Raw genomic sequence first — 22,394 nt, forward strand, 5'->3', positions numbered from 1 at the left:
ATTTAGTGATTCATCAGTTGCATATAGCACTTAGTATTCATTACATCTCCTTAATGCCTATCACCCCATTACCCCATCCCTGCACCCACTTCCCCTCCAGCAACCCTCAGTTTGTTTCATACATTTTTTTTTTAAGATTTTATTTATTTATTTGAGAGAGAGAGAGCACAGAGAGCACGAGACGGGGTGGAGGGGTGGAGGGAGAAGGAGAAGCAGGCTCCGCACTGAGCAGGGAGCCTGATGTGGTGCTTGATCCTCGGACCGTGAGATCATGACCTGAGCTGAAGGCAGATGCTTAACCAACTGAGCCACCCAGGAGCCCGTTTCACACATTTTTTGATTTAATTCTCGTAGCAGCCTTTTATGAGGAAAGCAGCACTGACACTGAGTAGATTAAGAACCTTGAAAATTGGAGAGGTTTTATTTTGCTCAAGCTTGCACAGTAAGTGGCAGGGGTGTCACTAGAATTAGAATGGGTTATTCCCATTATTCTGATGTTTTTTTCCTTGTGTGTGTGTGTCTTCCTCTAATGACTACTCACTCGAACAGATTCAAGCATTCATTCATTTAACAGATATTCACTGAGTACCTGTTGGATGCCATTAGCATTGTAGGTGTGGGGATGCAGTGGTGAGAATAGATATAATCTCTGCTCTCACAGAGCTTTAAATAAGGAAGCAAGGTAGTTTTCAAATAGCGATATTTTCTTTGAAGAAAATAAAATGCGATGGAAGGTCACTTCAGTTTGGTAAGTCAGGGACAACTTCTTTGAGGAGGTGACAGTAAGTGGATTCTATTGGTGAAGGGCAGAATTAGATATGTGGAAGATATTAAAAATAAGACTGCTTCCTGTTGCCCTTGGGAAGCCTATGACCAAGAACCTCTCTAGTTTCGATAAGGCCAGCCAACAGTTGATGAATTTTTTATCCAACTTATTTTTATCTGGTGTATTGAAATCTGCATGTTGAAAATTTAAAATTCTTGCATCGGGCCCAAACATTGCTTTTTTTTTTTTTTCCAGATACTTTACTTACTACTTCTATCTTCTAAAAATACACTAGTCTTCTGCAGTTCTCATGTGGTTAAAACGTTAATGCTTAGACCTCTTCTCTCCCTCACCTTATCCCCACTTTGTTCAGATTTTTTTTTCCAGTAGTGTCTGTGCTTTTCTTGCTTTTCTAACCTTGCATTTATTTTCCTGCAGATCTCAACATCTGCGGCAGTTTGACTGCTCAGGTTAGTGAAAATTTGCCCATTCATCAGTTTTGTGCTTCAGGCAGTATTCACCAGTGTTCTCCTACTTAAGATGAATAAGGATCTTTACTTCTGGCCACTTATGATTCATTAATGGTGGAAGTTAAATAGTTACGGAACACTCATCGAAACAAGCTAGTTGGGGTTTTGTTTTGTTTTGTTTTCCTCCTTCAAAGTGTAATATACTGACATAGGAATTTGATAGGACAGGACATAATACATAAGAAGCCTAGAAAACTGATCATTTGCAAATAAGTTAACTAAAACGGAGCTGCTGCTTTTAGTAAGGCAGTAAGTTGTCCTATGTTCTAAATTGTATTTAGACAAAAATAAATATTTGTAGATAATTCAGTAGTAGCTTTTAGAAGTGATACATGGTTTATTTAGTCATGAAAATTATCCCTAGAATATAGGCACCAAACTGCTAAGAGATTTTGAATTTATGGGGGAGAAAGAAATCCACAGACATCTTTCAAACTTCAGCTGAAACCAGCAATAGTGTATTTTTGTCAGGCCCTTATACTATATAATATATTCAATGTAAGTATGGGAAAGGCTGGTGAAAACTGGATTTTTCTACAAAATATATTGGGGAGTTTTGTGTGGGAATTGTCATGACACCTCAGGAAATGGTAAAGAATAAGTGGGTAAAGTAGACTGGATGTGTCAAAAGGTAGGGACAGAGCCCCCTTTCCTTTGCTCCATCCCTAGCACCTGGCCTGTGCAAGGCACTCAAAATATTTTTTGGCCAGTTTCACCCTGAGTTTGTAGGTTGGTGGAATCGCTGAAGTATGTGTTCTACTAATTTCTCTACTTGTGACTACTTCTCGTTCTAATAGCACTTTATGTTCTTTAAGTTCTTTTTTCTTTTGCTCTTCATTATAATAAACCCTGAAGGTAAGAACAGTTTTATCTCCCTCTTATCGGGAGAGACATTAGTTGGTTTAGAGACTTTCTCTGGTCACACACATACGGTGTGAGGGTATGGTTTAAATAATAGGAATAAAATACCCTTGTCTAGTTTCAATGTGGAGTGATTTAAAGATAGGGAAATCCAGTGGTAAGAGGTACATGGTGTTGAGGTATGAGTGTTGAGGTGAGATGGTACCTCTTGTGCCTTGTGCCTTCTAGCTGCATCCAGAAGATTGGGATGACTGCGGGTGACCACAGCCCAGCAAGCAGGCTAATGGATTGGCCATGCCTCTCTTGACCCTCACACACGTCGGTCGAGTTTAAAATATCACCATATATTGATTATCGAATTTATGAAATATTTTAATAGCCTCAACATAAGTCAAGTGCCTGTGACTACTTCACTGTATCTCTTTTTACATGAACACATGGTTTTCTGTTCTATGTTTCTTACTCCTCAGGAGCTGCCTCAGGGACTTTTCACAGTTCCTTGCCAGATGTTGCTTTGCTCCTGCTCTTCAGTTTGTAGGACACTGGATCCTGGGGTCAGGATTACTCAGTCCTACTGTCCCTGTCCCACCTCATCCTTGTGAGGTGCTTTCTGAGCTCTGCATCACGCTTACCTTCACAGCAACCCTGTCACATATCTAGAACAGTGTGTCAGACCCAGGACCTCCTTTTCTCTCCTGAAATAAAATACCTAGATCACACAAGCTACCCGAACACATAATTTAATGAAAACAATGCTTTCATAGAAGAAGAAATAAAAGAAATAATTTTTAATTAAATCACATATATTTTAAAAGTTGATGTGGGGCATTCCATTTGGATGGGGGGGCCACCAAATGCAGGGTATCCCAACTGGGTGGGGGCCGGTGGCACAGGTATGAAAGAATTCACCCAAGGCAGAACAAAGGAGATAGACGTTTATTGAATACAATGCAAGGGAGCAGCAGCAGGACATCAAAGGAGGGACTGTCTATGAGGAGGTGGTGGTGAGGGGCCGCAGTTACAGGGCAGAGTGAGGGAGTGTGGAACTCATGGAATTTTTCCTTTTTTGGTAATCTTAGGAACTGTGTCTGGTTGTAATTGGTCAGTTAGGGCCTCTGGCTATCTCAAGGTGAATCACTTAATGAACTTCTTTGGGTCTGGTTGGTGTTCGGTGGTTGCTATGGGCCCTTGTGACCTCCTCAAGTTTCCATTGCTCAAGCCTGTTTCCTAAAAGTGGACTCTACATTCCCCCCTGACAGATCGACAATGACAAATCTTTGGCATTTGGGCAGAGGTCTCATCTTCAGGAGCTTCTTCCTGCTGAATGGGGGGCACAGAGATGTCCTTATATGTAGGAATTATAAAAGGCAGAGGCGGCCGAATCCAAGGTAAACAGCATGTATGAATCTCCCTGAGTAGAAAAGATCATCTGTCAGCTCGAAGTTACGGCAGTGAAGGAATCTTGACATCAGGTGGAGAAACATCAGAAAAGACAACAAAGTATAATGATAATAATAATAGTAGTAGTAGTAATATTGTTATTATGAGAAAGAGAAGCCCAAATAAAAGACCTTTGATAGTTGATGAAAATCTTCCTCTAGTCCAGGAGTTTAATCAATTAAAGGAGAAGAGGGATCGTTTAAAGCACCAATTTGAATATTCATATCTTCTAGTAACCCTGTTACATTTTTATGGAAATCTGGAGAATATATATAACATTCCGTTTTAATAAAGCTTAGGTTTCTCCTTGAGCTGCAGTCAGGATATCAAGAACCATTTGGTCTCAGAGGGCCACCTTTTGAATTTGTGAGTGACTGCATGTTGGGCGTAGTTAAAGTTGGCCACTTTATGCTTGACTAAACCCTCTACTTGGAATTTTACATCAATAGAGGTGACTCCTAGGACAAATATAGCTAAGGGATGAAACCATCAAGAAGCCCTCTTTGAGGTCCAGGCTTAACAAATATCCTAATTATGAAGAATCACTGGCAAGTGGGAGCAGACTTGTCTGGGGATATGGGCATCCCCAAGTGCATCATCCAATCCAATCATAAGGAAAGTGGGGCCATTTATTATCTCCACAAGTCCGTGGTTAACTGCATGGAGTGGGATACACTCCAGCTTTTAAGGAGTGATTTTGTCCTCCCAGCCACACAGGATTGGTCAAAGTGATAGTTGAGTTATACAGTTTTTGGGGAATCCATCCCATTATCCAGCTGTTCAAATAATTGTATGCTCATACGGTCCTGTTATTATCCCCACAGAATAACAAACATGAAGATTGTCTATACATGAGCTATTGTGGCAATTTCTCTGAAGTTTACCTCAGGTTGTCTAGCTTAGGCAAACAACAAACATTTAAAGACAATTAGGGGTGCCTGGGTGGCTCAGTTGGTTAAGTGTCTGATTCTTGATTTCAGCTCAGGTCATGATCTCAGGGTTGTGAGATCAAGCCCCACATCGGGCTCCATGCTGGCCGTGGAGCCTGCTTTAGATTCTCTCTCTCCCTCTCCTTCTGCCCCCCCCAATAAAGACAGTTAATCAAAACTAGAATATAATCCATAAGGATGTGTTATTGACACATAATTTTTCTCTCTGAATTCACCCTTATTTCCAGATAGCCAAATCAAGACTAATTCATTTATTTGTTTGAAGTTTTATTTAAGTATTCTCCACACCCAGCATGGGGCTTGAACTCACAACCTTAAGATTACATTCTCCACTAATTGAGCCAGATAGGCACCCTAAGACTAATTTGTAAAACAAGTCTAGTTTTAACAAACTTGGCCTAATTGGAAATACATATCAAAACCACAATGAGATACCACCTCACACCAGTCAGAATGGCTAATATTAAGTCAGGAAATGACAGATGTTGGCGAGGATGCGGAGAAAGGGGAACCCTCCTACACTGGTGGGAATACAAGCTGGTACAGCCACTCTGGAAAACCATATGGAGGTTCCTCAAAAAGTTGAAAATAGAGCTACCCTATGACCCAGCAATTGCACTACTAGGGATTTACCCCAAAAATACAAATGTAGTGATCCAAAGGGGCACCTGCACCCCAATGCTTGTAGCAGTAATGTCCACAATAGCCAAACTATGGAAAGAGCCCAGAAGTCCATCGACTGATGAATGGATGAAGATGTGGTGTGTGTATCTACACACACACACACACACACACACACACAGGAATATTACACAGCCATGGAAAAAATCAAATCTTGCCATTTGCAACGATATGGAGGGAACTAGAGGGTATTATGCTAAGCGAAATAAGTCCATCAGAGAAAGACAATTACCATATGATCTCACTCATATGTGGAATTTAAAAAACAAAACAGGATCATAGGGGAAGAGGGAAAAAATAGGATGAAATCAGAAAGGGAGACAGACAAACCATAAGAGACTCTTAATCATAGGAAACAAACTGAGGGTTGCTGAAGGGGAGGTGGGTGGGGAGATGGGGTAACTGGGTGGTGGACATTAAGGAGGGCATGTGATGTAATGAGTACTGGGTAACATATAAGACTTGAGGGGCACCTGGGTGGCTCAGTCGTTAAGCGTCCACCTTCAGCTCAGGTCATGATCCCAGAGTCCTAGGATTGAGCCCTGTGTCAGTCTCCCTGGTCAGCGGAGTCTGCTTCTCCCTCTGCCCATCGCCTGCTCGTGTACTCTATCTCTCGCTTTCTTTCTGAAATAAAATCTTAAAAATAAAAAAATAATAATTATAAGCCTGATGAATCACCTCTACCTCTGAAATTAGTAATACATTATATGTTAGTTAATTGAATTTAAATAAAAATAAAAAGATACATACATACAAAAAAACCCCAAACAAAACTTGGCCTAATTATTTACGTAAACTCAGTAAGAATAGTGATTGATCATATAGATTCTTTAAATTGAGTTTTGCTGGAACTTTTTATAAGGAATCTCTAGATTGAACTTTTAGTAGCCTTTCTAGGCCAGAAGCCAAGCCAACTATGTGCTGTCAGACATGCCTGCAATACCTGTAGATTTGGGCAAATTCCTCTTCTTGAGTTCCCAAAATATCCTGAGGCTATTGTAGCTGGCAGGAAGTGACATTCATGACTCACCTGGTAAGGCTGCTGAGAACTCTGTAAGCAAGGTAGCAGGCCAACATTTCCAAGGGGCTTCATGCCTCCATAAAGAGCCTTATTTCTTAAAGCTGTTCAGTCATATTGGAGGCTGTGCATGTCTCTCTCAAAGCCTTGGTAAAATAACCGATGTTTCTGATGGTGTCCTGTTATAGGGAGAACAGATTCTTATTGAACTTAAGCAAATAACTATAATTGCCGTGAGAGGAAGAATACTGAGTGAGAGTTTTTGAATTTCAGAGGGTTCAGGTAGGGAGAAAAGTTAAATGTTTCCATTTGTTCACAAAGGAATACTTTATCAAATCTCTGCAAGTCATAGATATATTTTTTAAAGATTTTATTTATTTGACAGAGAGAGAGTGAGAGTGCACAAGCTGGCTTTTTAAACAATGTTTTAAACCCTGTTTTAAAACAAGAGTCATAAAAACTATAATGATCTTCCTCAATTCACTTAGTCCCATTTTACTAATTCTTGTTCAGTTGGAATGCAGGTTTTTTTAGTTAGTTGGAAATTCTTACCCATTTTAGTTTTATGATTTTAAAGATCTCAAAAACCTGTATTCCTCAAAAATCCTTTTTATGACTCTCCTTGAAGACAAAACTCATTTTGCAAGAGCATCAGAACAACTTTGACAAAAAAACCCCCTCAGAAATGGACATGGTTAAAAATCTGACATAAGAGTTCATTATAATGCAGCAGACAAGGAAATCCAGTTATTTCTGTGACACCTAGCATTTTGATAATTACAATGTCAAGTGGTGACTCTATACCAAAACATTAAAACTTTAGGAATTTCATATAATTTCTAAATTCTGGATTAAATTAACATACCAGCCTCTGAATTAAGTTAACATACCAAATAAACAAGCTCAGTTAGTCAAAAAGATTTCATTTAGAATTTGAATCTTGGGAATTTTGTTTAAAAAAAACCCTCAAAGTTATAAAGCACATACCTAAATAGGATTACAGATCATTACAAAACTTAAAACTTATTTAACCAAAGTGGCATTAAGAGATTCCAAAGGCAAATAGGTAGGTGCTGAGCAGGGAGCCCAATGTGGGGCTCGATCCCAGGACCCTGGGATCATGACCTGAGCTGAAGGCAAATGCTTAACCGACTGAGCCACCCAGGTGGCCCTAAAATTCTTTTTTAAAAAATATTTTAGAGTGTGCACGTGTGTGCAGGGGCAGGGGTAGAATGGAGAGGGGCAGAGGGAAAGAGAGAATCTCAAGCAGACTCCCCACTGAGCGAGGAGCCTGATGCGGGGCTCCATCTCATGACCCTGAGACCATGACCTGAGTGCAAATCAAGAGCTGGATGCTTAACCAACTCAGCCACCCAGGCGCCCCGAATTCTTCTTTTCTTTTTTTTAAAAGATTTATTTATTTATTTATTTGACAGAGATAGAGACAACCAGGGAGAGAGGGAACACAAGCAGGGGGAGTGGGAGAGGAAGAAGCAGGCTTCCAGCGGAAGAGCCTGATGTCAGGCTCCATCCCAGAACACCGGGATCACGCTCTGAGCCGAAGGCAGACGCTTAACGACTGAGCCACCCAGGTGCCCCCCCAGAATTCTTTCTAAAGCTTTCCCTTCATAAACCTTCTACAACTTTTGCATTCAGGTTTTGTCCCAGGCCTTTTCTCTCCAAACAACGAGACTCATTTTAGGACAAAATTGCTTTTTCCTTCAACAAAAATGTATTCTCATTCCTTATATCTTCCTCATATATCTCCTAATTTTCTACATACAGAGTTGCTTTCCTTATTTCCATCAGTCCTAATTACGTAATAGAATCTTAACTTAGAAACCTTAGTCTCCAGTGAAAACTAAATAGTAACCAGTTGTGAACCAGAATTCTTTAGATCTGAAATTTATGAAAGATTTCATAATTTTAAAAAACATTCTTTCAATAAGGCACAAAGCATGTTTTCCAACAGACCCAAGTATCTTTCATTTATCTGCAATGAGAAGCCAAAAGCAAAAACTTATATTTAGTAATCAATACTTGAATATTTTACCTTATTTGGAAATGACTTCATTGTTCAATGATTTCAATTTATCATCCAAGCAAAACTTTAAAGTTTCAGGTTACCACAGACTTTGAAAGCTATACACAGGGTCAGATGGGCCATGAAACCGAGCAAGACACATTTTACAGTTTTTGTGGAGGTCAGGATTTTGGGGATAATGCCGAGAGCTCCGGCCATTTGGAGGAGTTCCAGCAAAAGAGGCCAAGCTGGAAAATAGTATTATAAGAAAGGGTTCTGTGGAGGGGCCATACCTCTTGATCTGGGAGTTTGTACTGAGGCCAGGAAACATTACATAAAAAGATGAAATGTTTTTCCTCAGGCTTTGGGGGTCAAATGTGTTCCAGTTTTTAAGAATACAACCCAAGAGTGAATCCAAAGGAATATAGGGGGTTTGTCCCAGAATGGGAAAGACTGGCTGCTGGTTTCCAAAGAGGAGTCCATGAAAGGGAATGAAACTCTAACTTCTGGTTGCAATTTTGGTAGGGTATCCCACTGACCTGAAAAAAGATGGGACCTTATGCAGGGCAACTGACCCTACTGGGGCATCCCACCAAGGAGAGGGTCATGGCAAATGGCAATAGCAATCCCTGCTGGGGTGTCCCCTGCAACAGGGAAAGATGGACACGTGGTTGCCAAACCAGGTTGGAAAAAGAAGGAAGAGGATTCACCCCTCAGATGTGTGGAAATGTGTTTTGCCTGTAGATCAAGATGGTTGCTGGATCTGCCAGAACAAAGGAAAAAGGGGAGCAAGGTAGCTGAGAGTCAGCCAGTATCAAGAAAAGGTCCCAACTGAGTCTCTAAGGTGTGTACATTCACCCTAGATGAACTGTAGATGGAGTGGGAGAGGAATGGAAAGGGGTCCTTCACTCTCACAGACATGGGCTGTCCAACCTATTTGCCCTCAGACCTTTAGACCACATCAGGGAGCCATCTTGCTCAGAGACCTTCAGTTGTCTAAGGAGTATTAGGGTTGGCTGCTGAAGGGCTGAAAAGAAAAGAGAGGGAGGGATGGATCCCTTATCCTTTCAGGCAAGGGTGGTCTGGTGGGTTCCCCATGGAGCTTCAGATCCTCACCAAGGGTAACTTTGGCCAGAGGTACTAGAGTCAGTCCATTGAGGGAAAGTCCCGAGAAATTCCTGGAGAATCTGGAGAGAGTCCAGGGCTGACAGAGGGTCCCCATTCTGGCCACCCAATGTGGGGCATCCCAACTGGGTGGGGGCCGGTGGCACGGGTATGAAAGAATTCACCCAAGGCAGAACAAAGGAGATAGACGTTTATTGAATACACTGCAAGGGAGCAGCAGCAGGACAGCAAAGGAGGGACTGTCTATGACGAGGTGGTGGTGAGGGGCCACAGTTACAGGGCAGAGTGAGGGAGTGTGGAACTTATGGAATTTTCCCTTTTTTGGTAATCTTAGGAACTGTGCCTGGTTGTAATTGGTCACTTAGGGCCTATGGCTATTTCAAGGTGAGTCACTTGATGAGCCTGTTTGGGTCGGTGGTCGCTGTGGGTGTTTTTGCCTTGCTCAAGTTTCCATTGCTCAAGACGGTTGCCGAAAAGCGGCCTCTAGTATTAATCCTTGGGATATGTGCTATCAACATGGATGAAACTCTAAGACATTATGCTAAGTGAAATAAGCCATAGAAAGTCAAATACTGTCTGATTCCACTTAGATGAGGTATCCAGAGTAGTCATATTCATAGAAACAAGGTAGAATGGTGGTTGCCAGGGGTTTGGGGAAATGGGGAGTTAGTGTCTCATGGATACAGTGTTTCAGTCTGGGAAAATGAAAATGTTCTGGGGATGGATGGTGGTAACAGCTACACAAGGTGAGTGTATTTAATGCCACGTACACTTAAAAAATGGTTAAAATGGTAAATATTAAGTGATATAAATTTTATTTAAAAATTTTTAAAAAGGTAATACTTGGGTACAACCTTATCAGAAAGATAAAAATGCTCTCCACAAATTTCCAAAACACTCTGAGGGGATGGTACTGGCCAAATTGTATACCAACGTGCAGTATTGGTTTCAGATCAGAAAACTGATGTCCAAGATCATGGGGCGCCTGGGTGGCACAGCGGTTAAGCATCTGCCTTCGGCTCAGGGCGTGATCCCGGCGTTATGGGATCGAGCCACATCAGGCTCCTCTGCTATGAGCCTGCTTCTTCCTCTCCCACTCCCCCTGCTTGTGTTCCCTCTCTCGCTGGCTGTCTCTATCTCTGTCAAATAAATAAATAAAATCTTTAAAAAAAAAAAAAAGAAAACTGATGTCCAAGATCTTAAAATCAGTAAGGAGTAGAGTTCATAATTCAGCTCTAAAGATTCCCCGCCCCACCCTGCTATGCCAAGGCCTCCCAGCTCTCAGTCACATAAGTTTTCTCTCTGCCATGCCAGTATCCTTAATCCAGACCACTCAGGCCTTCCATTTTCCTATCTGTCCTTTAGTGGTGTGGTCTTTTTCTTCCTGAACACTTTAAAACCACAAAATGGAACTGAACGCGTTTAAAATAATGTTAATCAACCCCCCCTCCCACCACCATCCACCCCAGAACTCTGAAATAGCCTTTTTCTTAAGAAAGGGTAAAACGAACAAATAAACAAACTGGGTGTAGACAATCTTAGAAGTATTGGAAATGACATTAGTGGAAGGAAAACTGATCCAGGCCCAATCCTAACAATTTTTCATCATCATTCAGATATATATTTTTTTTAAATTTGATGTGATACTAGGGAGTGGGTTAGCAATGAGATGATTCTTAGAATTGATAGCGAAGACTCATCACTATGCCTTACAAAGCCTGGAGGAGAGGAGGCACATCCCCTTTTCTAAACAAATGCAAACATGGAAACACATGATACCTCAAAAGAGCATTCATCACAAACGGGAACCCATGGATGCAGAGCCGCTGAGGCCGGGTATATTTTCAGAGGGCTCTTTGAAGTATGAGTTGGTCACGCAGGCAGGCTGTGGACTGTGGCTGAGCCCTCTGGAGCCATCTTACTGGAGGGGAGATGGTCTAACTCCATCACAGACAGACACTCTTTTCTTGTTTTTGTTTTTAACAAGAGGAAGGGTGGGCAGAGGGAGAGGGAGAGAATCCCAAGCAGGCTCCACACCTAGCATGGAGCCTGACCCTCCACACAGGGCTTGACCTCACAACCCTGAGATCATGATCTGAGCCGAAATCAAGAGTTGGAGGCTGAACCAAGTGAGCCACCCACCCACCCCCAGACAGACACTGTCTTAATTCACAGTGGTTGTGTTCATCCAAATTAGCTAGGAGCCAAGGGTCTGAGAGAGTGCCGAATCTGTGCCAAGAATGAGACTCCAAGAAGAAGACTGTTTTGAATCAAATTTGGATTTAGGTGGAATGAATAAATTTAAATAAGCCAACAGGTTAAATATCTTTCATTGCTCAGGAAGTACTAGAACAGTTTTTGATAATTTGTGAGATATCTGGCATAGAAATTGTCAGGGTTACTAAACTTCAAATTACTCCAAAACCCCAGTGATTTATTTTCTCCTTTAGGTTGAAGTCCATCTTCTAAAATTCAGGATTATTTGAACTGGCATCTAAATCCAAATTGGTTTTGACTGATAATTCCTCTAGAACATTTTGCCAAATCTAGATCTGATTTAATTAATGCTATGTCAAGGATGGACTATTTATGGTTTTTGCCTTGCTTTTTTTTCCTTTTAATCTCAGGGAAATTATTTTGTAAAAAAAGGAAAAATAAATGCTTTAAAGAAATTTTAGAGTTAGAAAATGTTTTCAAAATTAGATCAGGGTTTTTTCAGCCATCAGCCATCTTTCTTCCTTCTAAACTCTTCTGTTTCTGCTCCTTGGTGGCTGCTAGGTAACCTTGACTCTGGAAGCTCTTCCCTCTGTTTTCTCAGTCCTGTTTTTACGTGTCTGAACAGTGCCACGTGTGATTACCGACATCACGGGAGCCCATCGTGGCGAAATGGAAAGACTGGCCGTTTAAGGAAACAAGTGCAGAGCCAGCTCCCCGTGCCTCCGAAAGCCCTGTCAGGCCAAAGGTCTGCTCCCTACCTGCTCAGCTGCCGAGGAAGCAGTTGGTACCCGCTCCTCAGGTTTAGTCATGACAGAAACATCTTGTCAGTCAGCAGACACTGCGCTGCCTGAAGATGGTAGTTCTTAAAAATGTTGGTAGGCAAAGAATTTTATGTTTTCTCTTCAAGCAAGTCTTAGCGCTGTTTTATACTCAAAGCACAGCTGATCAAATGTAACGACTTTTGAGGCTGAGCTAATCAAGGAATATCTTTTAATAGCCATAACGTTCTATTTCAGTATTGTGTGATGTAAAGGACTTAACTTTATGTCTCCAAATCTGCGAGTGTAGTGTTCTTCCACCTTTGATCACCTCAGTGGGCTTGCTGGTGTACCATGCAGTGTGAAAAAACATTCTAAGTGAGTGCCCCGCTTGTTTTAATTTACTTCCTTTTCTTTTCTTAGGAAAAACAGAGAGAAAACATAGTTGCTTAAAAAAGACAGAAAATAAAAAAGAAAGAAAGAGCAAACCCTCATTCCTACTCAGATTTCTATTCATCTTACTTTGAAGTCAAAGGGTAGTGTAAAGTTTTGATTTGCAACAAATTCTAAGATTATCCATTAACTACTCTAGCAGGCTTTCTACTCCCTTTCTAATTTTTAAAGGGGCCAGGCTCTTTTCTTTGAGTTTATCTTTAAAGAAGTGTATTTTGAGCAGAATGGTCTTTTAGAGTGATGGAATAGCTTTTCCAATGTTGAATGGGTGTGTTAGAAACTAAACCGCATGCAAGTGAGAGGCAACAGGCTGAAGCCGCTGATGTGTAGCGTGAAGATCAAGGGAGTGAACATGCTCTGAACTCTGTATCCTTGTTGGAAAGTAGGGAGCTGCAGAAATCATTATTACAGAACCACTGAGAATATTGTGCAGCGCTTACTACCCCAATTTTGGATGTAGCATGTGACGTAAAAGGTACAGGTTCCCTGAGCTGGCCACAAGATTTTTTTCTCCTAGGCACAGAATGAGTGCATGTGTCCAGTTTGATGATGCAGACGTGAAGAGGAAGGGCAGAAGGTCAGGGAATCAGAACCCTCACGGGCAAGGACAGATGAGGGCTGCATTACTGGAATCTGTCTCTCTCTCAAAGGGCACAGTAAGTGCAACACCGTGGGTGACAAACACCGTTGATTTTCCCCCGCTCAGCTCTGCGAAGGTAGTTGCAGCTCTGTTAGCGCCATAGCCTGCTGTGCTCTGTTGGAGCAGTTTCTGTCTTGCTTTCCCCTCCTGACTTTACTGTCTTTTTTTTTTTTTTTTTTTAGCACTCAGAACAGGAGTCAACGGCTGTTACCGCACGTCGTTACTGCACATCCAGCATCAGAGCTAGTTGTCTTGAAGTGTTCCATAGTTCCTCCTCTTCTTTTACTATTCCCCAAAGATATATGGTCTAACCTCTACATACAAAAATTTGATCATTTTCTTTATGTAATAAGTTACATAAGTGTTACATAAAAGACATTAAGCAAAAACCACCCATCCCCTTAAAAAGTTGGAGGCAAAGGGCAGTTGAGGCTAAAGACCATCATGGCATTGGCCAAATCACACACTTTTAGAAAATAACTGTAGGTAATTATCAGACATTTTTGACCAATGACCTCCTTGCTTTGCTGGTATGCACCACCACTGGGTTTGGAGGGTTTCTGCAAATAAAGTGATTTAGGGTTCCCTCTTATTGGGTATTCTTCTGTTGTGCAACTATTTGTCAAGGAGAAGCTTGAGTGTCTACTGTGCTTACATCAGCTTTATCAGAGCTGGTTTTATACTATGGCCACCCATTTAATTTCCTTCATGGTTGACTAAAAGCCAGAGGATTCAGCCTGGATTGTCCATGGAAGAACACTATGTCTGATGTCTCCCTATGTTTGGCACTGTGGCTCCTCTGCAGGGGAAAGATGGAGAGGGGAGAGAAGCCAACCCAGCAAGATGACTTTCTTAGGCTCCTGCCCTAACCTCTCAAAAATCTGCCTCTGGGCTCTAGGGAGGGGAGAGGAACCTCTCCCTTCAGTTGGCTGGTCAGAAACATGTCATCCATAGATATAGGTTGAAGCACTGTTTACTTGAAGTGGGGATGGTTAGGAGGAAGGGCAAACTGTGAACCACTTTGTCTTTTTTTTTCTTTCTTTCACCCATGTTGTAGAACGAGCAGATATTTAGGGATATGAGTTCTTGGTTACTTTGGATAACAAAACAATGAATAGGGTTTCACACAATCCAAAAATGGCTTCTATGGTTAACAAAAAGTTGTTGCTCGAATGATGAAAAATGTTTCAGGTGCAGGAAGGATTCAAACTGTCAGCATGGTTTTGGTAATCTCTGAGAGGTGTGCAGCCCTGGAGTAAACACATGTTTTAGAACAGAAATAAAAGACTAACTCCTGCTTGGAAGCACTTATACATTCAGATAAAGTCTACTTGAAACAACTGCTCTACAGAATGATGTTATTCCTTATGTACTAGTGGCCTCTTTTTTAAGCTCTGTGTTGGTTTAAAATGTTCGATGGGGTGTCTGGGTGGCTCAGTCGGTTGAGTGTCCAGCTCATGATTTCATAGACCTGGGATCAAGCCACGCCTTGGGCTCTGCACTCAGTGTGGAGTCTGCTTAAGAGACTCTCTCTCTCTCTCTCTCAAATAAATCTTTTAAAAAAATGCTCATTTAAAAAAAGTGAGATTAGGGGGTGCCTGGGTGGCTCAGTCAGTTGAGCCTTACTCTTGATTTTGGCTTAGGTCAAGATCTCAGGGTCATGGGATCGAGCTCCATGCCAGGCTCTGCACTGAGCATGGAGCCTGCTTGGGATTCTCTCTCTCTCTCCCTCTGCCATTCCCCCTGCTCGTACCCCCCCCAAAAAGTTAAAATAAAAAATTAGATTAAATGTGGAAACATCTGTCCAACATTTTCATGTTCTTATCCCTATACCTCTTTATTAGGCATATCAATTTTGCCTAATATTCATGCTTGCTGCTAAACTAAAGTGCGTGCCAGTCTCCAGAGTATGAGACATAGGCAGAGATTCATAAAATAGTGTGCAGTAGTCATGGGAGGCCCAGGCTGCAAGTAGAAAACACCAGAGCTTCTAGGTACTGGTACCTCAGTGAGGAAGGATCTCTAGGGCCCAGAGATCCAGCATTCCTAGATTCTGTCCTCCAACCCCTCAGATTCCCTTACTTACCAAAGAAACTTTTTTAGCTTGCTGATTTTGGCTGCTGGTGGAGAGGAGGTATTAGAAGCTGAAGTTCTCGTTTTATTTTAACAGCAACAACAGTGACAAATTTCAATGAAATAACACCCCTTATCGTTGAAGAGCTAAGTTTCCACTTAAGCATAATTTGAATTTACCAAACCTATCCACTTTCAAAAGACTCAAAATATTTCACCTTAATATTCCTTTTAAGGATTATAAAGTAGAGAAAGGGGAAAAAATAAACCACTAATATAGAATAATAGTTTGGCAGGCAGGTGTTCTTAGTTTTATCAAAAGAATAACTAGTGAATTTAGTTTTTTTGAATACTAAAGAATGTCTTTTAAAAAGTTGTAATAGATCCTTTGGGTACTTACTGATGTAGATTAATCCATTAAGTCTGGATCAAATTCCAAAATAAAGCTGATGAATACACATAATTATATCCTATCTGCCTTAAGTCAGGTTATTCATTTTCCTCAGAATTGAGCTGGAATCCATCTTTCCACTTTGTCTAATTTCGCTTAAGGGGGAATGATAAGGGCCTAGAGGAATAAGCCAGTTTGTGTTACCTTTATCAACAGCCATCTTATCTGTACAGCCACAAGTGGATTTCTTAGACCAGCACCATTCAATAGAAGTAAATGCAAGCCACGTATGTAATTTATAGTTTTCTAGTTTCCGTATTTAAAAAAATTACATGAAATTAGTTTCACAGTGTATTTTATTTAACTAATACAGGCAAAATATTTCAACTTGAATCAGTTTTTAAATTATTGAGATATTTTGCATGCTTTCTTTTCAGTAAGTCTTCTAAATTTGCTGTGTGTTTTATACTTAGCGCATCTCAGTTTGAACTAGCTACATTTTCAGTGCTCAGTAGTCCCCACGTGGCTAGTAGCTACCACACTGGACAGCACAGTGTCAGCACGGTGTGTAAGGAGGCCGCTGGAGGTGCGGCTGCAGTAGCAGAGGAGGAAGGCTTTTGTCTGTCAAACCAGGAGTTGGGAGTCGGAGCTTTACCCTTCAGGCTATGGGAGCCATCAAAGGATCTTAGGCAGAGAAGTGTTTTTAATTTTGAACTTAATCTGGTGGTCTCAGAGAACTGAGATTCAGGAGTGGGGGCTCAAGCAAGAAGCATGCTAGAAGGCTGTTGTTGTCTAAGTAAGGAATGCTAGGAACCTAAACTAAAATACGGGGAACAAAGACCGAAGGAAGTGTGTCTGAGAAGGGTAGGAGGTAAAATCTTCAGAATTTGGGGGAATTTCCTGGATCTTGGGGGGACGGAGAGGGAGTAATCTAGGATGGTTATCCGGTTTCTCCCTTGGGTAGTTGGGCCAACAGTAGTAGTGTTACCTGAAATGGAGGGAGGGCAGGTTGTGAGCGGGAGGGGAGTTCAGCATGGATGGGCATGCTGACTTTGAGGTGTCTTTGGAACAGGCAGGTGGATAGGGCTAGTCTGGCATGTAAGAGTTGACACAAGAGAATGTGTAGCCTTAGAAGCTAGAAAGGCTGGGTAGGAACATTCAGTACTTAAGGTGCCAATGAAAACGTTAGGCAGTAACAAGAAGGGGATGTAAGACAGAGGTAATCAAGGATAGCTTTATGGAAAAGGTGGGATTTGAGCAGAGTCTGAAAGAATGGGTGGGATTCAGAAAGTCAAAGAAGATAGAAGAGGTAGCAGAAATGTGGAGAGGTAAGAAAGTAGGAGACGTGTTTAAGCGACACTGAATAAACCACTCCTGCTGGGCCAGATGGGATTAGGGCTAAGATCAAAGCTGGCCTAATGCAGTTTGCACACGTTTTGTTTGGCTTGCATGGGGTGGATCATGCTGGGTTCTAAATTTAAGGTAGGTGCCAACATTTCCACACAAAAAAATTTCTGACTCCCCTTTAAAATAAAAGGGGACTGGGAGATAGACTTGGCAACATAGTGGTCCTATATGGTAATAATCAACTTTAGTATGTGCTCCCTCTCTCCAAAAAGTTGGTTTCACTCCTTAATGTTAACTTGCCTGAGTCCTGTAGACATATGTATTTTCTGCTTTTGAGTCGAGGATCAGTAGGTAATAAAGGCACAAAGATAAGACTGGTGAAAGGTTATGAAAGGCTTTAGGGGCGCCTGGGTGGCACAGCGGTTAGGCGTCTGCCTTCGGCTCAGGGCGTGATCCTGGCGTTATGGGATCGAGCCCCACATCAGGCTCCTCTGCTATGAGCCTGCTTCTTCCTCTCCCACTCCCCCTGCTTGTGTTCCCTCTCTCTCTGGCTGTCTCTATCTCTGTCAAATAAATAAATAAAATCTTTAAAAAAAAAAGGCTTTAAAGAAAAGAATATAAATGTAGGCAGTGGGCAACTGATGAATGAGGGATTGATGAGATTAAAGTCCTATTTAGAAGGATTGTTTGGGCCAGTGTGAAAATACAGAAGTTGGGGAGGAGAGTTGCCAGTTTCGAAAAGGAGAAGGCAGATATGATGGTGTTGGCATATCCAAGTGGGCCTAAAAATGCAAAATGGAAGTCTCTCAAGGGGATGTCATTCATCCCTGAAGGCTACTAGGACCATCTGGGAACATTGGGCCGTTGAACTTGCTGGGTAATTTGCTTTGCAGGCTTCTGGAATTCAGGCCAAAGTTTGGTGTAGGGAACAGTAAGTCTGATTGTTTCAAGCAATTGTTTGGATTTGTTAAAACATCTCTGTGATTTCAGAGAAAACAGTAGGAGTACAGACATGCTTTTTACCCTTACCGTGAGCACAGATGATCATTGAGAGAAGGGAAGTGCTAAGATAGGGGTGACACTTAGGGGCTATGGAGCAAAGCTTATGCTAGCAGGAGCTGGGCTGCGGGTTTTGTCACCCAGGATAACACCTGCCTGGTCACGCTGCCTTTTAAAACATTGTCAGGGTGTCTGGGTGGCTCAGTCTCCCTCTCCACTCCCCCTGCTTGTGCTCGAGCTCTCTCTCCCTCCCTCTCTCTGTCTAATAAATAAAGTCAGTCTTAAAAAAAAAACCCCACAAAACATTGTCAGGTGGCCGTTTTACAGTCACTATTCTAGGTACGCTGTAAATTAAGGGAAAGGGTCCTTTGAAAAAGGCTAAAATTAATATCTGTTTTTAAAAGATTTTATTTATTTATTTATTTGAGAGAGAGAGAGGCAGAGAGACAGAGATAGTGAGAGAGCACAAGCCCAATGTGGGGCTCAATCCCAGGACCCTGAGATCATGAGCCGACAGAAGACGCTCAGCCCACTGAGCTACCCAGGTGCCCCCTAAAATTAATATCTGATCATTGTTAACTGTCTCAGGCACTGTTCTAAGTTCTTGACAGATACTTTATCTTAATCCTCATAATGACTCTCCTGAGGTGCTGTTGCTATCTCCATTTTGTAGATAAGGAAACTGAGGACTTAGGGGTTAAAAACTTACAAGTGGTCGCCAGGCTGATAAGGGATGGACCCTAGACTTGAACCCAAGCAGTCTCTCTGAGAGGCTTTGCTTTGAACCGCTAATTGCAACTGCCTCAGTATCTATCTGTTCTGATGCCGCACAGATAGGCAGATTGGCCAGCAGGGAGGGAACCTCATGCTTTTATCCTGGAAGCCCCAGGACAGCTTATTTCAGGGGTGCCAGTTTGGTTCAGCTTCTCCTAGATGTGAAACTGCCTTAAACTGCCTTGAAGGAGCGCAGATATTGGGTCCTTAGGTGACCTTGAGAGAGCAAGGTTGTCCGGTACGTTCAAGGTACGTTCTCTTCTTTAGCTAATGGCTCAATGTTAACTAATAAAATGTGTGTTGGTAACCCTTTTTTGAAATAAGATCTCTCATAAGGAGTCTTGTTTCTTTTATGCACGCTAAATCACATTAGCCTTGTCTTCATATGTTCTGATGAAAAATTATCACAGAAGGAATTTTATAAATATTTGGATTTGGAAGGGGGTGAGAGTCCATAACATTGTGGAGACACAAAGGCATTTTGTGTCAAAACTTCTCAGTTTTTCCTACCATATTTAGTGCCGCTTCTTTCTTTTTGGTCCACAGATGAAACACGTGAATGAAAGATTTCAAGATGGAAAAAACAAAGAGGTGGTTCTCATGTGCATTGGCATCACTTCCGGGGTTGGACGGCTGCTCTTCGGCCGGATTGCAGATTATGTGCCTGGTGTGAAGAAGGTTTATCTTCAGGTACTTTCTTAAGCCATGTTTCCCCCAGCAAAATTACCTTTATCCCCTCATGTCTCGTTATACGTATTTATTTGCTTAATTTCTTCTGTAAAAATGACATATATTTTCTGGAACCTAACTTCTACCAGCAGTTTTTCAAAGGCAAAATCGGTTATGAGTTTTGGGTTTTCAACATGGGACATTGGCGATGAACCAACCACCTTATTTGTTTTGTCCTGGAATGCCACCAAATCAGAATGTTTTTGCCCATTGCTTTTTCTAAGAAGAATGTTTTATTTTTGGCATCATCCTCATACTCGTGTGCCTTTTGCAGTATCTTGTGAAATTCAGGGGTGTGTGTTTCTTTTGAACTTCTTTATTGCAGACTGCCTTCCGGGTGTTGAGGGGTGTGCCCTAAACTAATGCTAATTCCAAGATCATACTGCCACTCATTTGACAGGCACTTAAATGACTCCTCCATGCCCGACACGGGGCTGACTGCTGCAGATGAAGCATGAAAGATGATCTGTGCCCTCGGTTAGTAGCTAATGGTCTCATGGGGAGACAGATGAAACAGTGTTGCAGCACAGTGCAATAATGACTGTTCTAGATGGGTGCCCTAGAAACACAGGCACCAAACATCTGAATCACTAGTGAGGGTCTGAGCAGGCTTCCTGGGCTGGTCGGGTGTTAAGAGGTGAGTGGTAGTCAGATAAGTCAGAGAAGTGTGTTCCAAGCAGGGGACACCACATGGGCAGAGAGGTGGAGGTGTGGCACAGTAGAGTTATGTCTGGGAAACTGAGTAAAAGGAGAGAGAAAGGGAATAAAGGGAAAGCACTAAATCGACTGGCTGGAGGCAGAGGCAGGAGCCAGGTTCGGAAGAGGATGAACACTATCCTGAAACCTACCAGGAGCCACCGGAGGATTTTAACCAAGGAAGTGACACGACGTGAGTTGCATTTTACTGAGCTTCATCCGGTAACTGTGAAGGATGGAATGAAGTGGAGGAGGGGCAAGAGTTCAGACAGGCACGGAAGGCTACATACTGGATAGCTCTCTTTCTGTCACGTGGCCAGAATAGGCAGCGCCACAGAGACAGAAAGTGGATCCGTGGTTGCCTGGGGCTGGGGGGCAGGCATTGGAGGGTAACTGCTACGGGGTATGGGGATTCTTTTGGGGATGATATAAATATTCTAAAATTAGGCAGTAGTGATGGTTGTACAGCTTTGTTAACTAAAACCCACTCATTACTTACTTTAAAGGGGTGAATTTTATGGTAGACGAATTTATTATCTCAGTAAAGCTGTTGTTTAAAGAAAGCGGAGGCAGAGGGTCTAGTTGGAGACTACTGAAGTAGTCTTGGCAGGAGGAACCAAGGCAGAAACACTGGAATCAAACAGGGCATAAAATAGGGATCCTGGGAATGAGAATCTGAGTGGATGGTTGTGCTGTTTCATTAAGATCAGTAATTCAGTAATGGAGGGAGACGCTGAGTTCATTTTTGCCATTTTAAATTTGTGGTGCTTGTGGGAAATCCGGGTTGGAGCTCCTGAGAGAGTCTGAGAGACCTGTGGGACTTTGGCATTCATGGGCTGTATGGAGGGAGTGGAGGACTGGGGTATACAGCGGAGAGTGAAAGGAGTGGCCAGATTGGTGGGAAAGAAGCAGGGCACAGTGTTTTCCGAGACAGGAGAGGTCAGCAGTGTCGGCAGCTAGTGAAAGGGCAAGCACCTTAAGGACTAAAAGGTTTTCACTGAATTTAGCAACAGAGTTTCAGTGGAGTGGCAGGTGCTAAAGCTTGATCACGATCACTGAATAAATGGCAGCGTAGACTACTTTGCCCAAAAGCTTGGCTGTGAAGGGAAGGTGAAGGGGAGCCCAGGAAGGGGGGCAGTTTGGGATTGGGGAATTGAGTGTGTCTCCTCACTCTGTTGATGGGAGACAGTATGTGAGCTGGGCCTAGAAGAAGTGGGATGTGGGCACAGGAAAATGATTGGAAAAGGCATTTACTACAGATAAAGTAACTTCCATTAATTGATTTGAAATAGCAGCAGCCACCATTTATTGAGTACTTCCATGTGCCAGACAAGGAGCTCAGTGCCCCACGTGCAATCTCTGGTTTTCCTCACCACCCCCCCCCGGCCGCATTAAGGGCCATATCGTGCTCACTTCCACGTAAAGGTGTGAACCCTGAGGAACAGACAGGCGGCCTCACTGGGGGTGTCTGTGTGTAGGCCCCGGCAGGCAGCGGCAGAAAGGAGTCTGGTCACATGATGGAAGTGTCCACAGCTGAAAGCATTTATGGTATTATGCTCATTCCCCTTTTCCTAGGACCTGTGGGTATTCTTTTTTTTTTTTTTCCATTAGTTTAAATTTTGTTTCTTTTATTTTTTTTATGTTTTTTTATTATATTATGTTAGTCACCATACAGTACATCCCTGGTTTCTGATGTAAAGTTCGATGATTCATTAGTTGTGTATTAACACCCAGTGCACCATGCAATACATGCCTTCCTTACTACCCATCGCCAGCCTATCCCATTCCCCCACCCTCCTCCCCTCTGAANTTCCTTACTACCCATCGCCAGCCTATCCCATTCCCCCACCCTCCTCCCCTCTGAAGCCCTCAGTTTGTTTCTCAGAGTCCACAGTCTCTCATGCTTCATTTCCCCTTCTGATT

General features: G+C 42.4%; 1 protein-coding gene across 1 annotated transcript in view; it reads left to right on the forward strand.

Annotated features, from left to right (window-relative positions):
• Positions 1 to 22,394, forward strand: part of SLC16A10 (solute carrier family 16 member 10) — a 116,686-nt gene that overhangs the window by 77,378 nt on the left and 16,914 nt on the right. The window contains exon 4 of the mRNA XM_002929846.4: positions 19,593 to 19,736. Coding sequence (XP_002929892.2) covers positions 19,593 to 19,736 — 144 coding nt within the window. The remainder of the gene's footprint in view (positions 1 to 19,592; positions 19,737 to 22,394) is intronic.

The sequence above is a fragment of the Ailuropoda melanoleuca genome, chromosome 10 (genome assembly GCF_002007445.2).
Source record: "Ailuropoda melanoleuca isolate Jingjing chromosome 10, ASM200744v2, whole genome shotgun sequence".
NCBI classification, from domain to species: Eukaryota; Metazoa; Chordata; class Mammalia; order Carnivora; family Ursidae; genus Ailuropoda; species Ailuropoda melanoleuca.